The sequence below is a fragment of the Babylonia areolata genome, chromosome 7 (genome assembly GCF_041734735.1).
Source record: "Babylonia areolata isolate BAREFJ2019XMU chromosome 7, ASM4173473v1, whole genome shotgun sequence".
NCBI classification, from domain to species: Eukaryota; Metazoa; Mollusca; class Gastropoda; order Neogastropoda; family Buccinidae; genus Babylonia; species Babylonia areolata.
In genome coordinates, this window is record NC_134882.1 from 33,999,023 (window position 1) to 34,023,369 (window position 24,347).

Consider the following 24,347-nt stretch of genomic DNA (forward strand, 5'->3'; position numbering starts at 1 on the left):
ATATGACAAATGTTTACGACCTACTACAGTCATGATTTATCCCAAATCACGTACTTTTTTTTCTAACAGCTACTGAAATCAGTTGATATGATATATGTATACGACCTATTAAATGATTTATCCCAAATCACGTACTTTTTTTTCTTACAGCTACTGAAATCAGTTGATATGACATATGTTTACGACATATCAAAGTGATGCTTTATCCCAGATTACGTACTTTTTTTTTCTTATAGCTACTGAAATCAGTTGATATGACATATGTTTACGACCTATTAAAGTGATGCTTTATCCCAAATCACGTCTTGTACTTTTTTCTAACAGCTACTGAAATCAATTGATATGCCATATGTTAACGACCTATCAAAGTGATGATTTATCCTAAATCACGTACTTTTTTTCTAACAGCTACTGAAATCAATTGATATGCCATATGTTTACGACCTATTAAAGTGATGATTTATCCCAAATCATGTACTTTTTTTTCTAACAGCTACTGAAATAAGTTGACATGATGCATGTTTACGACCTATCAAAGTGATGATTTATCCCAGATCACGAAGCCTACGGGCATTCCAAAGCCTCAAACTGTTCGGCTGAGCAGCACAGACCAAAAAAGGTGGGAGGAATAGACAGCTGGTCTCTCGAAGCAGGTCTCATTCGCCTATTCCGGTTTCGCCTACTCTTTGATCATGCCGCCACTTTCAGTGGCCTCTTTTTCCTATTTCGCCTATCTGCCGTTCCCGTTTCGCCTCTCTCTCTCTCTCTCACACACACACACACACACACACACACACACACACACACACACACACACACACACAGAGCAACTGATTACTTCAGCTGAAATGGGAATATACGAATCGATATCACTAATATATCAGTATCAGTATCAGTAGCTCAAGGAGGCGTCACTGCGTTCGGACAAATCCATATACGCTACACCACATCTGCCAAGCAGATGCCTGACCAGCAGCGTAACCCAACGCGCTTAGTCAGGCCTTGAGAAGAAAAAAAAAATAATATATATATATATATATATATATATATATATATATATATATATATATACATATATCACTAATATAGTGATAGGCGAATCAAGAATAGGCGAATCGGGACGACACCGGTTCTCTGCTTGGTGAGGTCCACACCAAAGGTCGGGGGATTAACTATGGGGCGAGCAATTCACTTGGTCACGGGCAGTCCTACACTTTACTGACTGAGATTCGTGAACGTCCACACTTGTCTTGGTGGATACAGTGCTTGTTTGGTCCAATGAGTTATTCACTGACTCTTTTTTTTTTTTTCTTTTTTTGCGTGTTTTCTGTGTGTGTGTGTGTGTGTGTGTGTGTGTGTGTGTGTGTGTGTGTGTGTGTGTGTGCGCGCGCGCGCGCGCGCTTAGAGTTGACTTAATCAAGATTTTGCGCCTTATAAATATTATTATTGGTAGTAATAGTATGTTTATATATTTATCTCTTTTTTTCTTTTTTCTGTTTTTGTCTTTTTCTTTTTTTATAATTTATTTATTTATTTCCTTTTTTTCCCTCAAGGCCTGACTAAGCGCGTCGGGTTACGCTGCTGGTCAGGCATCTGCTTGTGGTGTAGCGTATATGGATTTGACCGAACGCAGTGACGCCTCCTTGAGCTACTGATACTGATACTGATACTGTTGAAACATCGTCAGCTTTTTGAAGATCAATACACATTGTTTTTTTCCCTTCTCTTTTTTGTTGTTTGTTGTTTTCAGGAGGTGGTGCTCTCAATAAGCGCATGTATGTGTGCGCTTGTGCGTGTGTCTTCTGCGAGGGTGTGCGCACGAGTCTGCACGCATACACATATGGCTTGGTTCGTCAGTGTTCAAGTGCAAACACGCAATAGTTCTTGAATAACTCTCTCTCTCTCTCTCTCTCTCTCTCTCTCTCTCTCTCTCTCTCTCTCTCTCTCTGTATATAGATACAGATGTGTGTGTGTGTGTGTTTGACCGCGCCCGTGCGTACGTGGGAGTCAGTGTGTGTGAATCATCCCTCTCTTTCCAAAACATAAAACATATCTTGGAAGTACAGACGCTTTTTGATGCCAATGTTATTATTTAAAGAAAAAGAAAAAAGAAAAAAAAAAAAAGAAGCGAAATCCTTCTGTCGGTAGGCAAAGCCAATGAGCCAGCACCAGCGATTTTTATGGAGTTTGTCCAGTACAGGAGAGAACACAATATATTCACCCGCACTCGCCCCTATTATGACCATCTTTGATCATCGGGTGGCCACAGTTTTTATTCCCAGTTTAATTTCAGGACAATCAACTGACTACGAGGGGAAAAACTTACCGGTAACAGGTCTGCACACAACATACCAGCAACTGCAGGCTGGAGCCTATAGGCGTTTTACGATGGGAGCTATTCTTTGCCTTCAAACAGTTGCCGACTGCAGATGTTCGAGGAGTATGAAGACTCACGCATGGGAAGGAGGTTTCTTTTGTGAGGGGTGCGATTCGGTTGAGGGCAGACATGGGGAATAAAAGGAAGGGGAGCTGATGGCGGCTTGGTGGTGTGGCCCACGCGGACACTGACACCCACGCACGCACACGCGCTACACACACACACACACACATACACACACACATAAACACACACACACGTGAGCACACACACACACACACACACACACACACACACACACTCATTCTCTCACTCACTCACTCACACTCACACACTCACGTGAGAGCACACACGCACTCACACACGCGCGCGCGCGCAGAGAGAGTGAGAGAGAGAACAGTTTATGGCTTTATAGCGATTAAAAGTGCATGGCAGCTTTGGCTTCGACCATTCTAATCTCTGTTCTTCAATACATCGCACCCCAAGACATTTTGAAACATATGCTTCTTTCTCCTTTTTTTCAACACAATGCGCTGTCGCTGAAGTACAAATTATGGATGTAGTGCTCTGAATTCAGTAGGTATTTGAACCTCTGGGGAACGCTTTGTATGAAGGAATAAATGAGTGAACGTGTGAAACTGCGTGAACGAGTGTGTGATTGAGACATAAAAAAATACTACCTGATTAAATGACAGATCCATTAAGTATGTCCACTGAATGAGAGAAAGCTGCGGATACGGATATTCTATTCACGCACACACACACACACACACACACACACACACACACACACATATATATATATATATATATATATATATATATATATATATATATATATATATATATATATATGCATAAAAAGCGAAACAGAAAGACAGACAGACAGAGAGGGGGCGGCAGCCAAACTTTAAACAGAAAGATGCCTTGAAGACCAACACCTGAACGACGGCAAACATTTCAGTGAATGAAAAAGTAAAGATGAGGGACGGGGACAGTTGGGGGGCTGGGGGGGGGGGCTGGGGAATGGGGGGCTCGGGGGAAGGGGGTAGCGGATTTGAGGGGAACCAACATAACAATTTCAACCCTCTGTGGGGGCGGGCGCAAAAAAAAAAAAAAAAAAAAAAAAAAAACCACGGCTTTAATTCTACCTGACACCGACGAACGTCTGCCTGCCCATGAAGAAGGGAAGAAAGAAAGAAAGCAAAAACGTTTCTGACACCAACGCCTTTGAATTTAAGTCCGCCCACCTCCTGAATGACAAAAGAAGATGGGGAGGGGGAAAAAAATCTCAGATTTGTTGCTGGGTTTGAGAGGCGTTGCGTTCATGTGCACGATTTGCATCTCCAGTCGAGTGGAAATAGCTGGCAACAGCCCGCCAGAACAGTCTCTGTTGGCACCTTTTCACATCGTTTCTGTGGATCACGTGACCTGGACGTTTCTGTTTTTAGCCTGTGTAGTGATGCGTGAAGGGGTTGACACCAGTTGATTTGTGATTTTAGCACGTGCGTCGGGGTTTTCAATGTGTGCGCGGGGGAGGGAAGCTATGTGGGTGCGAGCGTGTGTGCGTGCACAAATGCGTGTGGCTTTGTGTGTGGTTGTGTACGTGTGTGTGTGTGTGGCTGCGTGCGGGTATGTACGTGCATGTGCGCGCGCGAGTGTGTGTGTGTGTGTGTGTGTGTGTACATGTGTATGAGCCTGCGTGCTTTTGTGGGTAATTGTGTGTATGCGATGCTTTGTATTCTTATTTCAATTGTTTTTTGTTGCTGCTGCTAGTGTTGCTTTCCATATACTCACGCAAAAAAGCTGGTTAATGTAATATTTGGAGGAGCAATTTATGTCTATAGAAAGAGAGCGGGTGGTAGGGGCGGTTGAGGGGGGAGGGGTAGGAGACGTTAGAGACAGGGAGGGACAGATGTGTGCACGTGTGTGCGAGGCTGCACATGCATACACGTAGGGGAGTGGGGGAGGGGCGGAAGCCAAAGGGATGAGGGAGCGCTTCTGATGGTAAATCACAAAATAAATTATTCCCACTTTAAATCTTTGAATAAAATTTCATTTTGCTTCAAAATACCTTTATTTGTATGTATAGAGAAACTATGATTCCTTTGGCAAAAAAAAGTTATGTTGCATTCTACGTATCTTTCACTTGTGATGTATTTACCTATTAGTTTATTTTGTTTGTGTCATTTTATTAAATTATAATGTATGCACAAATCTGTTGTAGGCTTTCAAGTCCTGACTAGCGCCTTAGAATTATGCGAAGGCTAGGCATGTGCTCCTATTTTTGCTTTTCCTTCTTTTTTTTCTTTCTTCTTTTTTCTTTTTTGCATCTCTTTCCAAGATAGCCTCCCTCCCCTGCCTTTTCTTTGTCTTCAGTTTCTCAAGTTTAGAGTTATGCATTCGTGTGAATGACTGGTTTGAAAGCGCTTTGATTTGTCTCTGCGCAAGATTCAGCGCTATATAATTACTTCTTCTTTTTTCTTTTTTCTTTTTTTATTCTTATCATTATCATCATCGTTATTAGATGCAGCGTTCCTGTTGCTAATATGGATCAATCCGCACGCTTTCACACCTTTAAACTGAAACTCAGCCCGGTCTCTGTTTGTCAGCAGGATTCTACAGGAACACATGCACGGAATTTCTAACATTTGGTGGAAGTGTCGGTTATGGAGTAAGAGCCAAGCACTAAATTTCGGTAGCGATCTAGATCGGCATGAATCCAGCGATGTTTTTTCCCCCCTCCATTAGAGGACATGGGAGGTAATTAAAGGATCCATCACCGCTATGAGATAAGGGAAGTAAATAGATAACTTCAGTATCGGCGGACGTATTATCCGCTGGAAAGAGCGTCATGTTGTTTTCCGCTAAGAACAAATCACACCGAGCCGTGTTATTTGTAGCCCAGCCGGTCCCTCTAGGAACCATCCATTGATATGTTTGTGTGGCTGAAAATCTGTTAACTCGCGTGCGATAAAAAAAAAAAAAATATATATATATATATATATATATATATGTATATATATATATGAAAATAATAATAATAATAATAATAATAATAATAATGATAATAATGATGATGATGATAACTGTAATAATAATCATCATCATCATGAATTTAAAAAAAAACAAAAAAACTTTGTATCAATTTTTGTTCTCCAATAACACTTTACATTAAGACACAAGTGAATACCCCTCATCAAACCTATTGAAGAATTTGATAATTTAATGCAACAAGCCAAAAAAAAAAACCAAAAAAAAAACAACAACTGCATACACACTGAGGACTTTATTTTCCGGTAAAATATTTGGGTAATGTTTTAACTTTTGTTGAGAGTTAAAAGAATATTCATCACAGAAGTAAAACCAGCATACCTTCTATAAAATAAGAAGAAGAAGAATGATAATAATGCACAGACAAAGAACGATATATTCTCAAATAAGCAGTGTGCACAGAACTAAGTTTTACTGCAGAACATTACATGATTCCTTGAGATGGACTCTGATAACGTTGTCACTTACGAAACTAAATTATGTCCATGCACCTCTAAAAACTTCAGTCTGTGCTGTTCTCGAATGGGTTTACCGAAATGCAAAATTATGCAAAATGTTCATTATGAAAATACGTTTTAGAAACAAAAACAAAGAACGTTTATTATGAAATACTGATAATATCCATTATAAAAGATTTTTGTTATCAGTAACAGTGATATATTTATCAACATTCACTTTTCAAATCGCTAAAAACCATTCTGTTGATATTGGTAATAGTCGTTCTAGAAAGTCGACTACCCATTTCTTTTTACGCATAGATAATGTATACATATACCGATTCACTGTAAAATTCAATACGCAAACGCAAACGCGTTTGTTTTTTGTTTTGTTTTGTTTTGTTTTTGTGAGCGTTGTGTGTGTGTGTGTGTGTGTGTGTTTCGCGGTTTCTGTTGTTGTTGTTGTTTTTTATTGTTGTTTTTTTTCTGCCACACTGGGTGTCTGTTGTCATCGACCAGAGAGAAGAGAGAAATTGTTGTTTTCATCTGTTGTAAATGCTGCAACACGTTATTCATCAACTGTTTATCAGACGATTCAAAACAATGCATTCTTTTTAGCTAAAACATGTGTTTGAAAATCACCTTTCCGCAAGACAATTCGCGCACGAGTATTGTATGATTACTTTAAACTGTGAATTACTTAGTATATCAAAGGGATTTTTTTTTTTTAATGTTTTACCATGGCTCGCTGATCTTAACAATCACGAGGCCTCAGGCTTTCGGGATTAAGATTTAAAGACCTTTTCTCAGTGCTAGCTGTGTGTATCATTCTTGTGGTCTTGTTTATGTTATTCATTTATAATTATATTTTGCCATTTTTCACTCATGAGACAACCTGACATGATTTAAGGTGTTGCCTACAATCCACGTTATCAGGAAAACACATAAATGCACCTTGCTTTCCACTGATGAGGAAGGTGAGATGAAAGGCAGATATCAGCAATTTCTTTTTTCCCTCACCATACAAATTTAATGTTTTCTGACCAAAAGCAAAAAAAATAATAAATAATATATAAACAAATAAATATGGAAAGGGAGGTTGGGCATAAGAAACGATGGCACTCTGATAAAATAAAAAGTCTGAGGGAAACACCAGTAGGTTAAAGGAGACAGCAAGTTTTCTGTCTGAGGAATATAGAAAAGGGTTAAAGCATAACTTTATTCACTGTTTACTGTAGACAAAAAACGTTAAAGATATACGAACATTTATTCTGATTTATAAACAGAAATATATAGGGTTGAATGAGCAAGGAAATGACAACAGCCACAAAAAAAAAAAGAAAGCCCGCAGCCAATGCCAAAAATTTGGTTTGAAAAGAAAGTTCGGAAAATTACCTTTCTGAATGTACCTTTCCTGTGACAACCTTATTCACTTTCATCAGCCAGCCGAGTCAGATTTAACCGTGTGTGTATTCTGGCCACATTATGACGGGTCGCCCATTAACACCCTGCCTAAAGGGAGGTAACTGGCGGCACATTTCGCGCAGCAGCCATCTTTGTGAGGGCTTGTCACCTCGCCCAGCAGGTGTGCTTTTTACTCATAACCTCTCCCGGGGCTAGGGGTGTGGGGGTGTGGACCTCCACCCGGAAAGTCACGGGTACGGGGGCACGCCACACACATACACCCCCCACATCACAGCTGGACCTGGAGAGAAAAGGTGAGGCGAGAAGGAAACGACACCGCGTGTCGCTTTGAACAGCAAGTCAGGCGACAAAGTAGCACTTCCAAGCGTACGACAAGCAACCACGGGGGGGGGGAAAACTGCAAAGAGGGGTTGGGGGGGAGAGGAGGGGGTGGTAAGAAGGTAAGGTGAAGGAGGGAGGAAGTGGGGGAGAAAGCGGAGGAGGAGGAGCTGCCTTGAGGACCAGGAGGAAGGAAGGGGGGAGGGGAGGGAAAGTGATGGGGAAGGATGCAGAGCGGAGGTGAACACCATATACCGACCCCTGGATGCAGTTAAGCGTGTGATATTCTCCCCAGCGGGCGAGGCCTGGTGGGCGGGCACCAACCGATGTCAGGGGTTTTAACGGAGGAAATCCCACGTATTGTTTCCGACTTCAAACGAGCCCCGGGAGGGTTTTATAACTGCAGCTTTTATGATTCACCTCGTTAATATGGCGTCTGTCTAAAACTGGCGGTGGGGTGGGGGCAGGGGGACGGAAGGGGTAGGTAGGGGGTGGAGACGTGGAGGTTCGGCTGGTGATGGTGATGGTGGTGGTGGTGGTGGTGTTGGTGTTGGGAGGCATTCATGCAGCAGTTGTGTCAGATTGTGTGTATTGGGGTTGGTGTACGTATGGTAGAGTTATTACAAAGTGTTCTATCAAAGTCTGACGAGGTGATAGCCTTCACCGACCCCCGACCCCCGACCCCCAAACCCTTCCGCTTAGCCTGCCCCTCCCGTTGTCATGACATGGATAAATAAATAGATAAATACCACTAAATGAATACATTTGTGTCTGCACTCGTATGAATGGACAGCAGAAGTAGGATGAGGATATTGTGTATTTGTATTTCTTTTTATCATAACAATTAACAGATTTCTCTGTGTGAAATTCGGGCTGCTCTCCCCAGGGAGAGCGCGTCGCTACACTACAGCGCCACCCCCTTTTTTTCTGTGTGCAGTTTTATTTGTTTTTCGTATCGAAGTGGATTTTTCTACAGAATTTGGTTAGGAACAACCCTTTTGTTGCCGTGGGTTCTTTTACGTGCGCTAAGTGCATGCTGCACACGGGACCTCGGTTTATCGTCTCATCCGAATGACTAAGATAGATATACATATGATTGTGGTCTCATTTTCAGTGGCAGGAAATAAACACTTTGCGTACGTACAAACGTCATTGGTTTGTTACTATTTTCTAAAGGAACACACCGCTATTTCAATCATACATAACAAGACAGTTCTGCTCTGTGTGCGTAAGAGTACGTATGTCCTAATCCAAGGCCCACGCTCTTTCACAAAAGGTGCATGTAATCCTAAAAACTAATGGGTCTGGCAATAAAAGAAAGCGAGCAGGGGAACCCGTCTATTAAAATATTACGACGTCTTCCTTAACTGCAGACTTAGGTTTGACAGCCGCTAAAGCTTTGAACAAACCATCTCATGACTCGCCTTCCTGGGTGGTGGGCTTCCTGCGGCGATCGGAGAAAAGTCTTATTATTATCCTAGAGATGTACTAATCTCCGTATTGTCTCAGCCAAATAAGTGTCTGACTCCCCCTTCTATGATCACCTTTCAAGTCTAGCGTCCGAGTCTCTCGGTAGGCCTCCATTCCTCAAGTCGATGGACTCTCATGGCGACCTTTATTTATTAAAGCGAAAGACAACTCTTTAACTCTCACCACCCACGGAAACAGGTCGCCTCCCCTTTCATCCGGGACACGCGTTTAAAACAAGGGCTTCAAAGGCTGCGAAAGCCGTGCCGCCGGTTTTAAGAGGCCTCGGCGGCGACAGCAGGGTCCGGCGTGAAATGTCCAGGAAGGCGGGATCAAAGAGGTGGCCAGGGAAAGGGAAGGGGAAGTGGTGGCCGACTGTCACAGGGGATGGCGTCTTCTTCAGCGTGTCACGTGCGTCAGCGTCGTGGCTTTTGACGCCGCCGACCAAGACAGTACTATCCAGCCCCAAAACGGTACGGGGCAACACCGGGTGATGGTTCGTTTTAAAGAAGTAGAAGAGGTGTGGAGGGAAGTGTGATGGAGGGGTGATGGTGGGGAAAGGGGAAGGGGACTGAAGTTTATAGTTCGGAAGGGATGCGGTGGTAACTGGTGGAGAACTGGGTGTGTGGTATTCTTCGTATCGGTCTCCGTCATTGTCCATGACCACCGTGAAGTGAGGATCATGATGAAGGCTGGGAAGCAGGGATGGTTGGCCATCTTCCCCTCCCCCCCCCCTCCCCATCCCCTCTCTCTCTCTCTCTCTCTCTTTCTCTCTCTCTCTCTCTCTCTCCAAATGAAAAGACTGTCAAGGAGTTCGCTCTTTTTCTGTATAAAGCACTCAAAAGGAGAAATGTATATGTTACATCATGAAGACTTTTGAATGTATGACTTCAGCATTTTACTGTATATCCCCCTTCAAAGGGGCTGTGGCCTATATGAATAAACCATCTCAATCTCAATCTCTCTCTCTCTCTCTTTCTCTCTCGGGAATCTTACGTTAAGATATAGAGCTATCAAATATAATTGACTGGCTGAAACTCTCTCTCTCTCCTTCTCTCTCTCTCTCTCTCTCTCTCTCTCTCAGAGATCAGTGTCCTGCATACTTTATGTGCTTGTTTTGTTTTGTTTTGTTGTTTTTGGGGAGTGGGGAGGTGATTTTTTTTTCATAATATGATGTTTGTATCAGGATTATGTACATGTGCATGTTTAAATGTGTATGTGAATGTCATGTCCTTACTTCTACATCTCTTTGTTACTTTGTGGATGATTTGATTCATTTTCATTTTCATTTTTTATTTGCCCTGAGGGCTGGATGAAAAAAAGCACATGTATACTTATTCCACTTCCCTCAATAAAAAAAAAACTTCGTTCGTTCTCTTGGGAACCTTACGTTAAGATATGGAGCAATCAAATATAATTGACTGGCTGAAACTCTCTCTCTCTCTCTCTCTCTCTCTCTCTCTCTCTCTCTCTCTCTCTCTCTCTCTCCCTCCCTCCCTCCCTCCCTCTCTTGTTACTGAATCTTTGAATTTATAGAATAGCGAAAAGTCTCGTTCGTTCCAGTAAAAGTTACTGAAAATATGAAAAAGATAAAAATATAAAAAGGGAAAATAAACCATCTATCATGAATACATAAGCAGCCAAATTTATAAAAGCGAATATATAAAGTGTGGATGGTTCAGCGAAATCGCTAAAACACTTTTTAATTCAATCTGCAGTCCAGTATATTTCTAGTCATCGTTAAGCAAGCAATGACGTCAGTGGAGGAAATAGTAAAGGATTCCACATAATTACAGATTTGATTGAAATTCTGTGTATCATCATTGAGTTTTATTCTTCCTTTCGCTGTTATTTTGGTATCCGATACAACTTTGTGATCTTCAGAATTAGATCCATGAGACTGCAAATCGTTGTGTTGAATAACAGACACATTCACTTTCTCCGATATCGCAAAAGTAATAGAGTAGCTTCCCTTGAAGCATAGTCCCTGGCCGCCATGATGTGCATGACGAAATCGCTCGACCTGTTCCTATATTCCTTTTTTTTTTTCTTTTTTCTTTTTTTAACTCCGCTTGACAGATTACAGAAGAGAGTCGATCGAGAAATTCATCTAATCAGGGAAATTGCTAGCACTAGCTTGTGACAAAACAACAACAACAACAAAAGATTCAGTCAAAAGATAATTCACAAGATACAGAAAACAGTAGCTTGTCAAATACAAAGCACACTTTGATGACTTTTTTTTTTTTTTTATTGTATTGCTGTGTAGATTTACATGGAGCTTTTGTAGACGACACAATGTCAGCCATACTGGTTTAATGTGCGAGGCGATGTACATCCCTCGCAGTTTGAAATATGCAATGGTTAGTCTTTAAAAACTCACCGTTTTTGTCGACACTGAAGAGCGTGTTGTGAATGGTGACAACAATAATGATTTAAAAAATTGCAGAAAAAAACAACACGAAGGGGAAATAAAAATCGATAACCAAACTGGACGATTCGAACGACAGAAGTAACGTGATAAGAGCAGAAGGTACAGGCCAGTTTTTGTTGTTTGGCAATTCGAAGTATACCTATCTGGAAATATCATCTGTCGACAAACAATCTGAAGATGTTTTATTTTCGACACAAGTTCCTTTCGTGTGTGTGTGTGTGTGTGTGTGTGATCGAAAGCTCCGGAAGAAATGATGTAATGAAATAAGCAATTGTCAGGAACGGTGTCAACCCCCAACCCCCACCAATTATTCCGCCTGAGTCCTGTTGAATTGTGATCCCTTATTTGCATATGACCTGCATGTTGTTCTCTCCTCTTTTTTTCTTCTTTTTTTTTCTTTCTTTCTTTTTTAATGCTCCAACTTTTTGTTTCACTTCTGAATTTCTGCATGTCATAAATGACGAATGGTTAAAACATTCCATTAACTTTGTTTTATCAGGAAAGTAAGAAAGATTAAATACGGCACCCTCCCGTGATTAGCAATCACAGATGAAGGGAGAGTCACGGGCTGAGTTACGTCGGGGCTGAATCATTTGAGGAAGAACTTGATCAAGAAAAGAGGGCGGTCGCAAAGCAAACGTACAGTGGCCTGTACAATACCGTCAGACGTGATATTTAAACATGGTTAACTAGCTATTTAATTAGCAGTCTTTCCTCGCTCGCTTGCGGTATTTTTCAAAGGAGGAAGTTAGACACTGGCAATGTTAATTGTCGAAGCGGAATCAAAGAATCGGCTTGCGTTGTTGAACATTCGGCCACGATTTTGGTTTGCACAGGAAAATGAGAGCCACTCACCATTCATCTTTGCCAGAAATTCGCACGCACGCTCGACTGGAGATGCAAAAGACAGCAGTTGTCCCCCATGACTGGAGGAGGCGCTGACCAAGTCAAGAGTGGGCCCTAGCCGGCTATACCGTGGTTCAGGAGTCTGGCGCCTGTGTGTCTGGGAGAGAAGCATTCACCTGCCTTGCCTTGGTCGTGGAACCAGAGGTACCACCGGACACAAGTGGCCACGGAGGGTGTATGGACTGGCTGGGTCGATGAGTGGGCTGGGTCGGTCTTGAAAAGCTGGCAGTTGGACAAGTCTCAAAAGCCTGCCGGGGACTCCGTTTGTAAGAGACCCTTGTTCTTGAAAGTTCCTTTTACTGCCACAATGCAACTCAAGCACGGAAGGAAACAAACAATGACGAGGCTTCACAGAAGATTTCTCCCCGAGGGCTTTCGGTTCTGGTCTGTCGCAAAGTGAACAGGGTTCAATGATGACTGGACGGACGGCTCCAAGTGGGAAAGGCTATGTCACGGGCGCTGAGGCGTGTTGGAAGATGAAAGGGAACCATTGTTGACGCTTGTACAGGTTCTGTGCGGTTACCTGTGCTCATTGTTCCCCACTCCTCAGTCACACAATAGGAGTTTTGAAGCACATCCATTTCGTCTTGAAGTGGTCACTCTGTCTGCTTGCACGTAGCCTTTGACAAGCTGTGTGGAACGGGGGCAGGGTGAACTGTAGAGGTGGCCGCTGTGACGAAGTGGTCATCGTCATGGACTGACGATTGGTCGGACGCGGGTTCGAACACCGTCAAATAGTTGTATGCCATCGTGGAAGGTTTCGGAGTATGGAATGGGTTCGGTTTGAGCGGCGTGTGTGTGTGTGTGTGTGTGTGTGTGTGTGTGTGTGTGTGTGTGTGTGGTATTGTATTGTATTGTATTGTATTCTATTTTATTCTATTCTATTTCATTACTCTTTTGTCACAACAAATTTCTCTGTGTATAATTCGGGCTGCACTCCCCAGGGAGAGCGCGTTGCTGCACTGAGAGCGCCACCCTTTTTTTTTCTTTTTTTTTTCTTTTTCTTGTAAGTTTTTTCTCTCTTTTTTTAAGTTTTTTCTTCTTCTTTTGTAATTTTTTTTCTGCCTGCAGTCTTATTTGCTTTCCTATCGAAGTGGATTTTTCTACAGAATTTTGCCACTGATAATCCTTTTGTTGCCGTGGGTTCTTTTACGTCGCAAAGTGCATGCAGCACAAGGGACCTGGGTTTATCGTCTTATCGGAATGACTAGCTCATAGACCACACTCAAGGTCTAGTGAATGGGGAGAAAATACTGGCGACCGTGGGATTTGAACCACTGCGCTCAGATTCTCTCGCTTCCGCGTCACCACAAGGCCAACACTCCACTTGTGTGTGTGTGTGTGTGTGTGTGTCGTCAGCCCACGGCGCTGACCACTTAGCCACTGTGTCTAGTGACTTCAGGTTTTCTGGCTTTTCATACAACAGATCAGCGCCCAGAGACATAATCATACGGTCCAGCAGTAGGGACGAAAGTGAAAAAAAAAATCTGCTGATTATGGACTTTTTTTTTTCCTTCTTTCCTAAGAAAACAAAGTCAGGGGGTAGCAGAGCGGATGGGTGGTCGGAGGAGGGTTTTGTGGCGACCTTAACCTCTCGCCCGCCAATGCACTGTGGCCAATCACTGAAAATATAGCCGTCTACAGCATAAATTTTTGCCTTCGGGTGCTAAACAGTCGGATGTGTCGCGTCTTAGTTTTGATTTTGTACGCTCATACAGTTTTATTGATTCGCTCTGCCTTTATCGTCACCAGCATAAAGGGAAAGCACCCACAAGTACACACGCTGACGACACCGAACAACAACTCTTTCAGAGCCCAGTCTCCGTGCTCATTGGTCATAAACTTTTGCTGTCGATTCCAGTTCGACCCCATGACCCAAAAAGATGAGATTGTCATGGTTGTACTTACCAGGTGGAGGCGTCTACGTATACTTTTAGTGGACTCTTTAGGGTGTGGTGTATCACACAAAAAGTTCAGCGGAAATAGTTCATGGCCCGTGTAAACGCGGAAGAGTAAGGCCCGAGGTTTTAATCCCGAAACATTATCGTGTTCTTAGGGACAGTGGTCAAGCAAACACAAAGGGATTTGTTTCTCTGTCAGGGCCGGCCTGTGGACTGTTATGAAGGCAATAACCGTTATGGGTTTCTTGATATTAAACTGGCGTGCTGTCACAAGAAACACACGTTGTTGGAGGTAAATCACTCCACTTTCTAGGTTCTCTGCGTGACCCTTATATGCGTATTATGTCCTTAATTTCCTTAACATGGCCCGTCAGACTACGGGAATTATTTTACACATGTACGTAAACGCAGACACGCAAACACGTACACAGACACACAGACAGACATACATACACTCATTCACACACCAGTTACTACAACAGTCATTCCCCGCTCCCCCCTATTCATTTAAAGTGTATGTGTACTAACGACGACAGTCAACGTTTGAACTGTACATTATTCCAATCACACAACAGTCTTAGATGTTGTTTTATTTAGGTTGGGAGGAAAACGCGAAGGCTCATCATCATCATCATCACCATCTCTCTCTCTCTCTCTCTCTCTCTCTCTCTCTCTCTCTCTCTTTCTCTAAGATTGCAGGAGAGCTAATAGTCTCGTCTTAACCGAGAGAAGATTATAAATGGACTCTCTCTAATCTAGCTAGTTAGATAGGTAGCCAGCTATCAAGCCAGCCTTTTAGCTGTCTAGCTGTCTATATATGTACTCTCCTCTCTCTTTATCAATCTATTTGTCGATCCATCACTATGGACATTTATCTACGTGTCTATCTGTCTGTCAAAAAACACAACAGCTTGAATACTCCCCTCACAACACCTTTTCATTATAAACGCATGTACATACATATTGCCCGATACGAAGGGTTTTGTTAAACTTAACGCCAAACACATCATCAGCAAAGGAAATATACCTGACGACACATTATTTCAAATGAATATAAAAAAAATATATTGGCATGTTTGTTTAACAGCCAAGGCTCTGAATTTGAAGATATATGCTGTACATTTCGGTAATGTCATAATATGATCTGCTGATACTTGTTTGATTAATCCCATCTGTTTTATGTCCCCATTGTCACAATGGTTTTGTGAGGCACACGATTTCTTTGAAGATCAAAACATTCCCGGCGGTCAAACAGGAAATCAGTTTACATGAGAGAGAGAGAGAGAGAGAGAGAGAGAGAGAGAGGTGGAGGGAATGCAGAAAGGGAAAGAGAGGTACAGAGAAGAGAGTTCCAGATAAAAGTGATCTCCGTGTGGATTTGCAGAGCAGACCTATATATCCACGGCAGGAAGATGTGACGATGATATCAAACAGACGTATGTTACGTTTAAACTGTCGTCAAAAAGGTTGTCAACTTACTTAAACAGTTCACACGCTCGCGCAAGTAGGAGGCATCCTCCCCGCTGCTCACCCCCCCCCCCCTCCACACACACACACACATGCACGTACGCACGCGCGCACACATGCATATACACACACACACACACACACACACACACGCACGCGCGTGCGCGCGCGCACACGCACACACACACTCACCCTCTGTCTCTCTGGGCGTGAACGGATCGCTTTCATCGTGGGGGTATCCCCTTACCACCTTGTGTTCACAAAGCGTGTCACTCACCACCCCGCTGTAGATCACTGTCGGGTCAGGTGTCGATCTCTTGTCAGTCCGCCCATGTGCAGCTCAGCAGTGTGTCTTTTTTATGATAACACCTTATCGATAGAATCATCTCCTTATTCTGGCAACTGTTCAGTGTCGCAGGATGAGCTAGGTGATAAATCATTGAACGGGTATTTGTCTGTAAGCTTGCTTGTGGCTTTGATTGTCCGGGATGTTTCATATTATTATCACAAAGCTATATGTAGAAAACGTGCACAAGATACGGTTATTAGGGGTGTGGGGAGTGTGTGTGTATGGGAGGGGGGGTGCGGAGGGGGGGAGGAGGGGGGCAGTGAAGAAGGCACTTGAAGCACTTAAGAAATGATAAATAAATGAATTAAAATGCTGGTGCTCCATAACCTGCATGCAACTGATTAAACACACACACACACACACACACACACACACACACACACACATTCAGGATAATGTATGCTATTTACAAAATAGGAAGGATCAACGAAAGGAAGATTCCAAATGGACTTTGGTTCAAACTGTCAGAACTTTGTCGAAGTGACAAATGATTGTTCAAAGTATTGTCTTATGAGAATGGGGTGTTTGATGTAAAGTGGTCAGTGAGTTTTACTAAGGACTGTCTCGTGTTTGGACACTGGACACGTTTTTGAAGACATGCTGTGTGTGTGTGTGTGTGTGTGTGTGTGTGTGTGTGTGTGCGGAGGGGGGGGGAAGGTAAGTGGTTTGCGGTTTATTTCCCTGTTTTCTCAGAAGATTAAACTGACAGTATGTGCTTTTGTTTTCTGTGTGTTATAAACTACGGTCAAGTAATTGGTGTCAATGCTTTAAAATGTGCTTCGAGTCTTAAGCTTTGTTAGACGTTTCTTTCTTGCATATTTTGATAAGAAAGTATTCCTAACAGTTCTTGGAATTTTTTTCTTCCTAAATACTCATGAGCTGAGGAGAAACGAATGGGATGTGAACGAAAGAATGCGATTTTGTGGACACAGCTGGCTGTGAGCTGGTAAGCCCCGTCGGCTATGTGCTTGACGACAGTGTGTGTCAGACTGTAGTCAATGACTTTGCCGCGCGTTTTCGTGAAATCCCTACCTTCAAGTTGAATGAAGAGGTGTTTCCATCCTTTATACCTGTCTCTCATGCACATGTGTTGGGGAACTGGAGGGGGAGTGAAAGAGGAGGAGAGTGGGAGATTGGGGCAGACTGTTTCTGGCCAAACGGTGTCGTGGAGGGGGAGTGAAAGAGTTGGGGAGTGGGAGGTTGGGGAAGATTGTTTCTGGCCAAACGGTGTCGTGGAGGGGGAGTGAAAGAGGTGGGGAGTGGGAGATTAGGGTAGACTAGTTCTGGCAAAACGGTGTCGTTGAGGGTGGATGGAAGAAGTGAAGAGTGGGAGACTGGGGCAGATTATTTCTGGCCAAGTGGTGTCTATCCACCCCAGGGGTGTTGTCTGATTGTTTGGCAAAACCATTACGCGCTGAACCACGATCTGAAGAAAACTGATGTGAACAGGTGTGTTACACGCTCGTTAATCTGCTCTTTGGATTCGATGTTTAGTAGATTCGATCCTCTCTGCTGAGTTCTACAATGGTTGTGGCTGGACACTTTGGGGATGAAAGAGGCGGAGAGAGGGAGGCTGTGGGGACAGTGGGTTGTCAAGTGGTCTTTGTTTGCGGTTCTGAATTTGTCTGTGTTGTTCGGCTAACTCTTCTTACCTGTCTGTCTGTCTGTCTGTCCTCTCTATGTGTGTGTGTGTGTGAGAGAGAGAGAGTGTGTGTGTGTGTGTGTGTGAGAGACTCTCTCTCTCTCTCTCTCTCTCTCTCTCTCTCTCTCTCTCTCTCTTTCTTTCTTTCTCTTCGCTCTCCAATGTCTTGTTAAGCAAAGTATTCTGTCAGTGGTTGCTCATGTTCTTGTTTTAAGATAGGTATATTATGGCCCATTATTTCACCTGACTTTCATCTTTATTGCGTTCTCATTCTTGCTCACTCACAGTGCGCACAACTGTGTATTGATATCAGTATCCACGTTAGGGAGTAAGACAGGTATATTATGGCCCATTATTTCACCTGACTTTCATCTTTATTGCGTTCTCATTCTTGCTCACTCACAGTGCGCACAACTGTGTATTGATATCAGTATCCACGTTAGGGAGTAAGACAGGTATATTATGGCCCATTATTTCACCTGACTTTCATCTTTATTGCGTTCTCATTCTTGCTCACTCACAGTGCGCACAACTGTGTATTGATATCAGTATCCACGTTAGGGAGTAAGATAGGTATATTATGGCCCATTATTTCACCTGACTTTCATCTTTATTGCGTTCTCATTCTTGCTCACTCACAGTGCGCACAACTGTGTATTGATATCAGTATCCACGTTAGGGACCACCCTGAGATTCACACATCTTGGCCATTTGTCATCGGATCGCCTGGCGCTGGACAACATAGAAACCGAATGGACGGGGGAGCTCTGCAATACAGACATACAGCATTGTTCGTCCCAGAACAAGGTGAGAGCAGAATCCGGCTGTGTGGCGGGTCACTCGGTGCTGAGTAGCAAATTATATCCTCTCGCATCACTGACGATATAATATCACTGGCGGTTTGAAGGTCGCGTGCTTGGCAATATCTCTGCTCATTATTCATCGTGCTTCGACAATGTTTGAAAACCTCTTTGAGACGGTGTAAAGCATTCCTCTCCTCTAATCCGATCAAGTGTCTTAAAAAAAGTTATTGGGAAGGTGTGTGAGAGGGGCTGTGATGTGTGTATGGGTGGGGGGAGAGGGGGGGGGGCTTGGAGGTATCTAGGTTTCCTTTTCTGTTTTCAGGGGTCGGGGAAAATCCTTGTGTTTAACAGGGGAAGAAAGCCAAAACTGAACTTCCCCGTCGGCGGTGCTAACATCTACAAGAACTCAAGCAGCCACTGCAGTGAAATACTTAGCGTGTCAGACTGATGATTCGGGGGACATTAATTAAGCTGAATCTTGGCAGCTGTTCCTCATGATCAGGTCTCAGGTCAAACTCGGCTCGGTTGAGTTGGTCAAGACAGAAGAACCTGGACTGAAGAGTGTGGCTGAGTTCGCTTCCCTTTGGCAATAAGCCGTCCGTTGGTGGCCTGAACAAAGAAATCTCACACCGATTGTCTAAGGCCAGCGGCTGACGTGGATGGCCGTGGGCAGAGTGTGGAGATAGAAAAGCATCGCCCAGGAAACAAGGGTGATGCCTTCAAGGCTGGCGTTCTCTCCTCACTAAGACAGCGAGACATGGACTTTCACAGCAGGCCTCAGAGGATCAGTTTCAAGACCCTTGGTATCAATTGGAAAGCACTCCTGAACCTTCAGATCCTTAGTCATGCAGACTTGCTTGGTACTGAGGCCATACTTAAAAGCACAACGAAGTGGTCTGGTTTCGTTGTGAGATAGGAAGGTGGTCGTCCTCCTGGGCACCTCTTTCGCTTTGACCTGGCTGTAATGACTCGCCAGCAGGAGGGTCAGACGAAGCCTTACAAGGACTCCCTCAGAAACTACTCACGTGTCTGCAATACTCCCACTGCTGAATGGGGAAAAACTTGCCGCGGACAGCAAAGGCTGGATGAAGGTACACGCGGGTGTGTGTGTGGGTGGGGGGGTGCGTGTGGGTGGGGGGGTGGGGGGGTGGGGGGGTGTCTATGTGTGCGTGTGCCTTTGTGTGTGTGTGTGTGTGTGTGTGTGTGTGTGTGTGTGTTTCTCTATGTGTTTCTGTATCTGTGTCCGTGTGTGTGTGTGTGTGTGTGTGTGTGTGTGTGTGAAAATTTCAACCAACCGACCAAAACCAAATCAAGGAGGAAGAAGCATTTTTCATAGGCTTTAGGATACACACAATCTGCGAAAAGACGACATGTACAAGTCATTCTTTGAAAAACAACAAAGGTCAGTGATTTAAATGAATTGACCACTGAGCAGATGAGCCCGACCAAGGTAGCAGTATACCATTCATGAATTAATGTTGTGAGTTGAGAAAACCTGAGAGTATGCTTTACATGTATGATTTACGTGTGTGTAATGGTAACTTGGTACATAATAAAGCAGACCAGGAGATCTGGTCTATACAAAATCACAGGGAAAACCAGACCCCTTGAAATCACCACACAATTAAAAAGAGAGCGAAGCGATTACTGTGTATGTGCGCGTGTGTGTGTGTGTGTGTGTGTGTGTGTGTGCGTGTGCCTTTGTGTGTGTTTATTTGTGTATATGTGTGTGTGAGAGAAATCCACTGAATTTTTTCTGATTGAATTATTGAGTTTAACGACTTGTTGGATGACGCCCTTGGTCAGGTCATGTTGTTCAGTACGTGGGTCTTGGAAGTGTGTTGAGCCCTTTCTTTCCCTTTTATTGTACAGTCCACCTTTTCTATGTCGATCACTTGCCTCCTTACCTCCCCTCTCCTCCCTTCCTCACCCCTCTTTCCCCCCTCTCTCACTCCTCCAACCTACCCACCTCCGAGAAAAGCGTCATGCCGTCTCACCTGTAACTCACGATTCACACACACACACCACCCAACACCCTCTCCATCAGCCCTTACCTTTTCTTCCCCCCCCCCCCCCCCCAGCCCTTCCCCCTCCCTCCACCCCCCACCTTCCCGGCCCTTCTCTGCCCTACCTCTCCACCCACCCTCCTTTCTCCCCCTCCCCTCCTCCTCCTCCTCCTCCTCCCACTGCCCCATCTCGTGTGAAGTGAGCTGTGACAGGCCCCGCCCCCACCCTGCCGTGTCTATATGAGGACGGAGGGAATATTTCCGTTATGCATTCGAAGCCAGGCGGCAGAGAGTGAAAGGGAGAGGCTTTAACTGGCGGAGGGCCAAGCGTGCGGGCACACCGCCTTGACACCCACTGCGACGCGGAAGGCAGAGACATCTGGATTAGTGTGTCCCGTACCCCGCGGAGTTTTTTCTTCTTCTTCTTCCTGGGGAGTTGAGTTGAGGATTCAAAGACTTGTCTCCTGTGTATGTGTGCCAGTGCTGACTCAAAGCAGCGTGTCGGGTTTCTTGCTACCCGTGGGGACAGCTACTCCGTACATCTAAGGCTGTGCTGTGACATCTGCCAGATGTTTCACCAGCACGAGGTGTTTGGCTGAGGTAGGTTTCAGAGAAAAAAAATTATCCATCACGTTTCTGTCGAACGGTGTATGGGTGAGTGAGTGTGCGTGCGTGCTCGAGGTTGGGCTTTGTACAGTGAAAAACGTTCGTTTTCGAAGATTTTCAGAAAGTGTTTCTGGTAGATATAACATGAAATGATTGATGATTGTCCTGTCTTGTGTCATTTTATTATCGGTACGTTTTCTGGTTTGGTTGTTTGCAGTGATGAGTGGATGGCTGTCTTCCGTCTTCCGACCCGTTCACCTGACGCTGTGCAAGGCAACAAGGGCGACCCTTTAATTGCTTCAGGAAGACTGGTGTGCTTACAGGGACCACTCTTAGTGAGTGATCTGCTTTCAATGCGTGTGGAGAGACTGGCCCACAACCAGCACTCAGCAGGACCGTGATCTATTGTGAAGGCCCTCCCACCCCTCCCACCCCGCTCCCATTTCCCGGGTGGTGACCCCGCCTCTCGTGATTGACTGCTGTGTGAATAGACAGTCCACTGTGGTACCCGTTTGTTGACAAGCCCAGCGGATTTTCTGCCTGTTGATGATCGGATTACTGTTCCACTTTGTTTCCATTCTTTGTTGTGATTGCGGGGCACGCTGTTTTGTTTTGTTTTGTTTTGTTTTTTGTTTTGTTTTGTTTTGTTTTGTTTTTTCACGTTGAATTATTCCTTCTCGTCTCGTCATCCTTCTGCCTGTGGTTTATGTAAATGAGATCGTGAACTGTAGTCCTTGACCGTCACGGCTGTTTGGGCTGGATTGACTCGAGAACTGTCGTAAAACTTTATTGAGCTGTGCTGTGTCTGTGTATTCACGCTTCCTTTATTAAAGGTACATATAGCTGAGAAACGGTCGGTAAACGTTGGCTGAGCTGGTAAACAGTTTAAAAACAAGAATGAAGCTAAGAGGTAAGAAGCAGATGTAAAGATTACTCAGAACCCGTTGTATTCAATGTGCTGCGAAAGTGTGTTCCCCCACTGAGACAACGAGGTCATCAGTGAAACAGCAATCATGCTGTCCCCGCTGTCCACGATGGGCAAGGCCAACAGTGAGGGAACACACGGCCGAGGTTCCGGGCAGCACGTGCAGCAGAGCGAGGACACGGCCAGCCTGCTGCACTTCATCGACATGGCGTCCAGCAACATCAAGCTGGCGCTGGACAGGCCCTACAAAAGCAAGAGGAAAGTCAACCACCGGAAATATCTCCAAAAACAGTTGAAGCGGTGTGGCGACTCCCCCACAAAGAACGGGGGTGGTGCCGCGGAGGGAACCAGCAGCAGCCTGAAGGCCTACCGCAAAGAGGCGTCCCAGATAGGACTCCAGATGAAGTCTTTACAGGCACTGTTCGATCCCAGGACGTTGAATGAGCCACTCGGTGGGCTCAGCACTAACCCGGCCTCCGGGAAGCGACAATGCCACCAGACAGCTCCTCTGAAGAGTCGCAACCTTCCTCCTTCGTTTTTTGTAGAACCAGCTCTGAGAACGTGCAATGGAAGCGATAGCGATTTTATGATGTCTGTGTCTGTGCCGGGACAGATTCCTCCTTCAGCCCACTCTTTCCCTGTGAGTTGTGACTCGGGCCTGACCACTGGCCCCGGCGGTTTGCCAGCGCTGCCGTCAGACACGCTGGAGTCTATCCTGGGTCACTCCGACCTCAGCGATCTGCTGTGTGGACCCTGGCAGCAGAGAATGTCGGCCCCCACCTCCTATGAGAGCAGTGTGGGCACGTGCAGCCCCAGATCCCTGTCTGACTCCTCTGACGCTTACTGCACCCCCTCCCCGGGCCCCTCCTCAGCCTCTGCCCGCAGCCCCTCCTGGTCCCCGGGGTTCCCCCCAACTCCTGCCGCACACTTCGCTTCGGGGGCCGTGTCCCGGCAGGAGGATGTCCACCCCATGCATTCCCTCTCACACAAGGTATTCATGGCCCCAGGGCTGGGTCAGGTGTTGACAGACAGACGTACTTTGCAGCATCAACAGCAACAGCAGCAGCAGCGGCATCACACACATCCGTCACATCAACATCTTCAAAACCAAAGACAGTGCGATTCACACCTGTACCATCACTCACAAGACGTGCCCCCCATGGAGCTGCAGCAGGCAGTACCCTTCGGGAATCCAGCCGCTGTCCACAGACTTCCGTCTGCCGTGCCTCCTCTGCCCCACTCCTCTGAGTTCCAGGACTTTCCTTCCGTAGTCCCCACCGCCTTCTTCAACGACCAGACGCAGCAGCAGCAGCAGCAGCAGCAAGCTTACGACGAGCTGCCCACGTTTCCTCAGGCCTTCTGTGTGGACAGGGGGCCGGACTGCTTCAAGGGCTACAACGCAGCCAACGAACAGGGGCAAGGCTCAGAGGGGTGGGCCCCCAACCTTCACCCACATTCCTCCTACAACTTCTCGTATTGAGTTGCTGTGTCCTGCGTTATTGTGCCAGAAACAGACACGCCATTGTTACTCGCCCCTATCCCCCTCCCTCTCCTCCAATACAGAAGGTGGGTAAAAAGAGAGCGAGCTTGGAAGAAAGAAAGAAAGAAAGAGAAACAGTGCTTCCTTCTTTCCCGTCTCTCTTTTCAGATGCGGATATTGTGTTGTGACAGCAATGGGGGAGAAGACTATGCAATGAAAACTACGTTGGTATGTAATACTCCTCTCGGCGTTATTGTGGGCAGCGTTTTTTCTTTTTCTTTTTTTTTTTTGTGGGTGTTTTTGTTGTTGTTTTTTTGCCTCTAACTTTTGACTTCATGATTGATTCTCGGCATGTTCTCATTTTGTTTGCTGTGTTTCTGTACGTCTGAAAAAGCTATTAATGTGCTTTTTGTGCTGTTGTTTGTTATTGATGTATGCATATCATATAATTTACCCATACAGCTATTAAAGATCATTCGCCGTGTGTGTACATGTGTTCATGTCTGTCTGTCTGTCTGTCTTTCCGTGTCAATACACAGAGAAGCTTAAGAATTTAAATAAAAAATGGAAAAAAAAGAACAAGAAAACAAATAAGCTTTGCAAAAACAGAGGGGGGGGGGGGTGGATTCTGCAGAGTTTTGTTCTGAATAACGTAGAGACCCGGCTTTTAAGGCATCCTCAATGACGTAGCCTCAGATGTTCAGGGCGATTCTGTCACTGATGGTACAGTATTTCCAAAGCTAGGCATAC

General features: G+C 44.8%; 1 protein-coding gene across 1 annotated transcript; it reads left to right on the top strand.

Moving 5' to 3' along the window:
* The first annotated feature begins 20,904 nt into the window (after nucleotides 1-20,904).
* LOC143284236 (uncharacterized) lies at nucleotides 20,905-24,142 on the top strand. The gene is made up of 2 exons (XM_076590910.1): nucleotides 20,905-21,186; nucleotides 21,410-24,142. The coding sequence occupies exon 2, from the start codon at nucleotides 22,206-22,208 to the stop codon at nucleotides 23,595-23,597; it is 1,392 nt and encodes a 463-aa protein (XP_076447025.1). The 5' UTR covers nucleotides 20,905-21,186; nucleotides 21,410-22,205; the 3' UTR covers nucleotides 23,598-24,142.
* The last annotated feature ends 205 nt before the right edge of the window (nucleotides 24,143-24,347 follow it).

Excerpts from the sequence above, each read along its gene's own strand:
- LOC143284236 (XM_076590910.1), top strand. The coding sequence starts at position 22,206 with ATGCTGTCCCCGCTGTCCACGATGGGCAAGGCCAACAGTGAGGGAACA.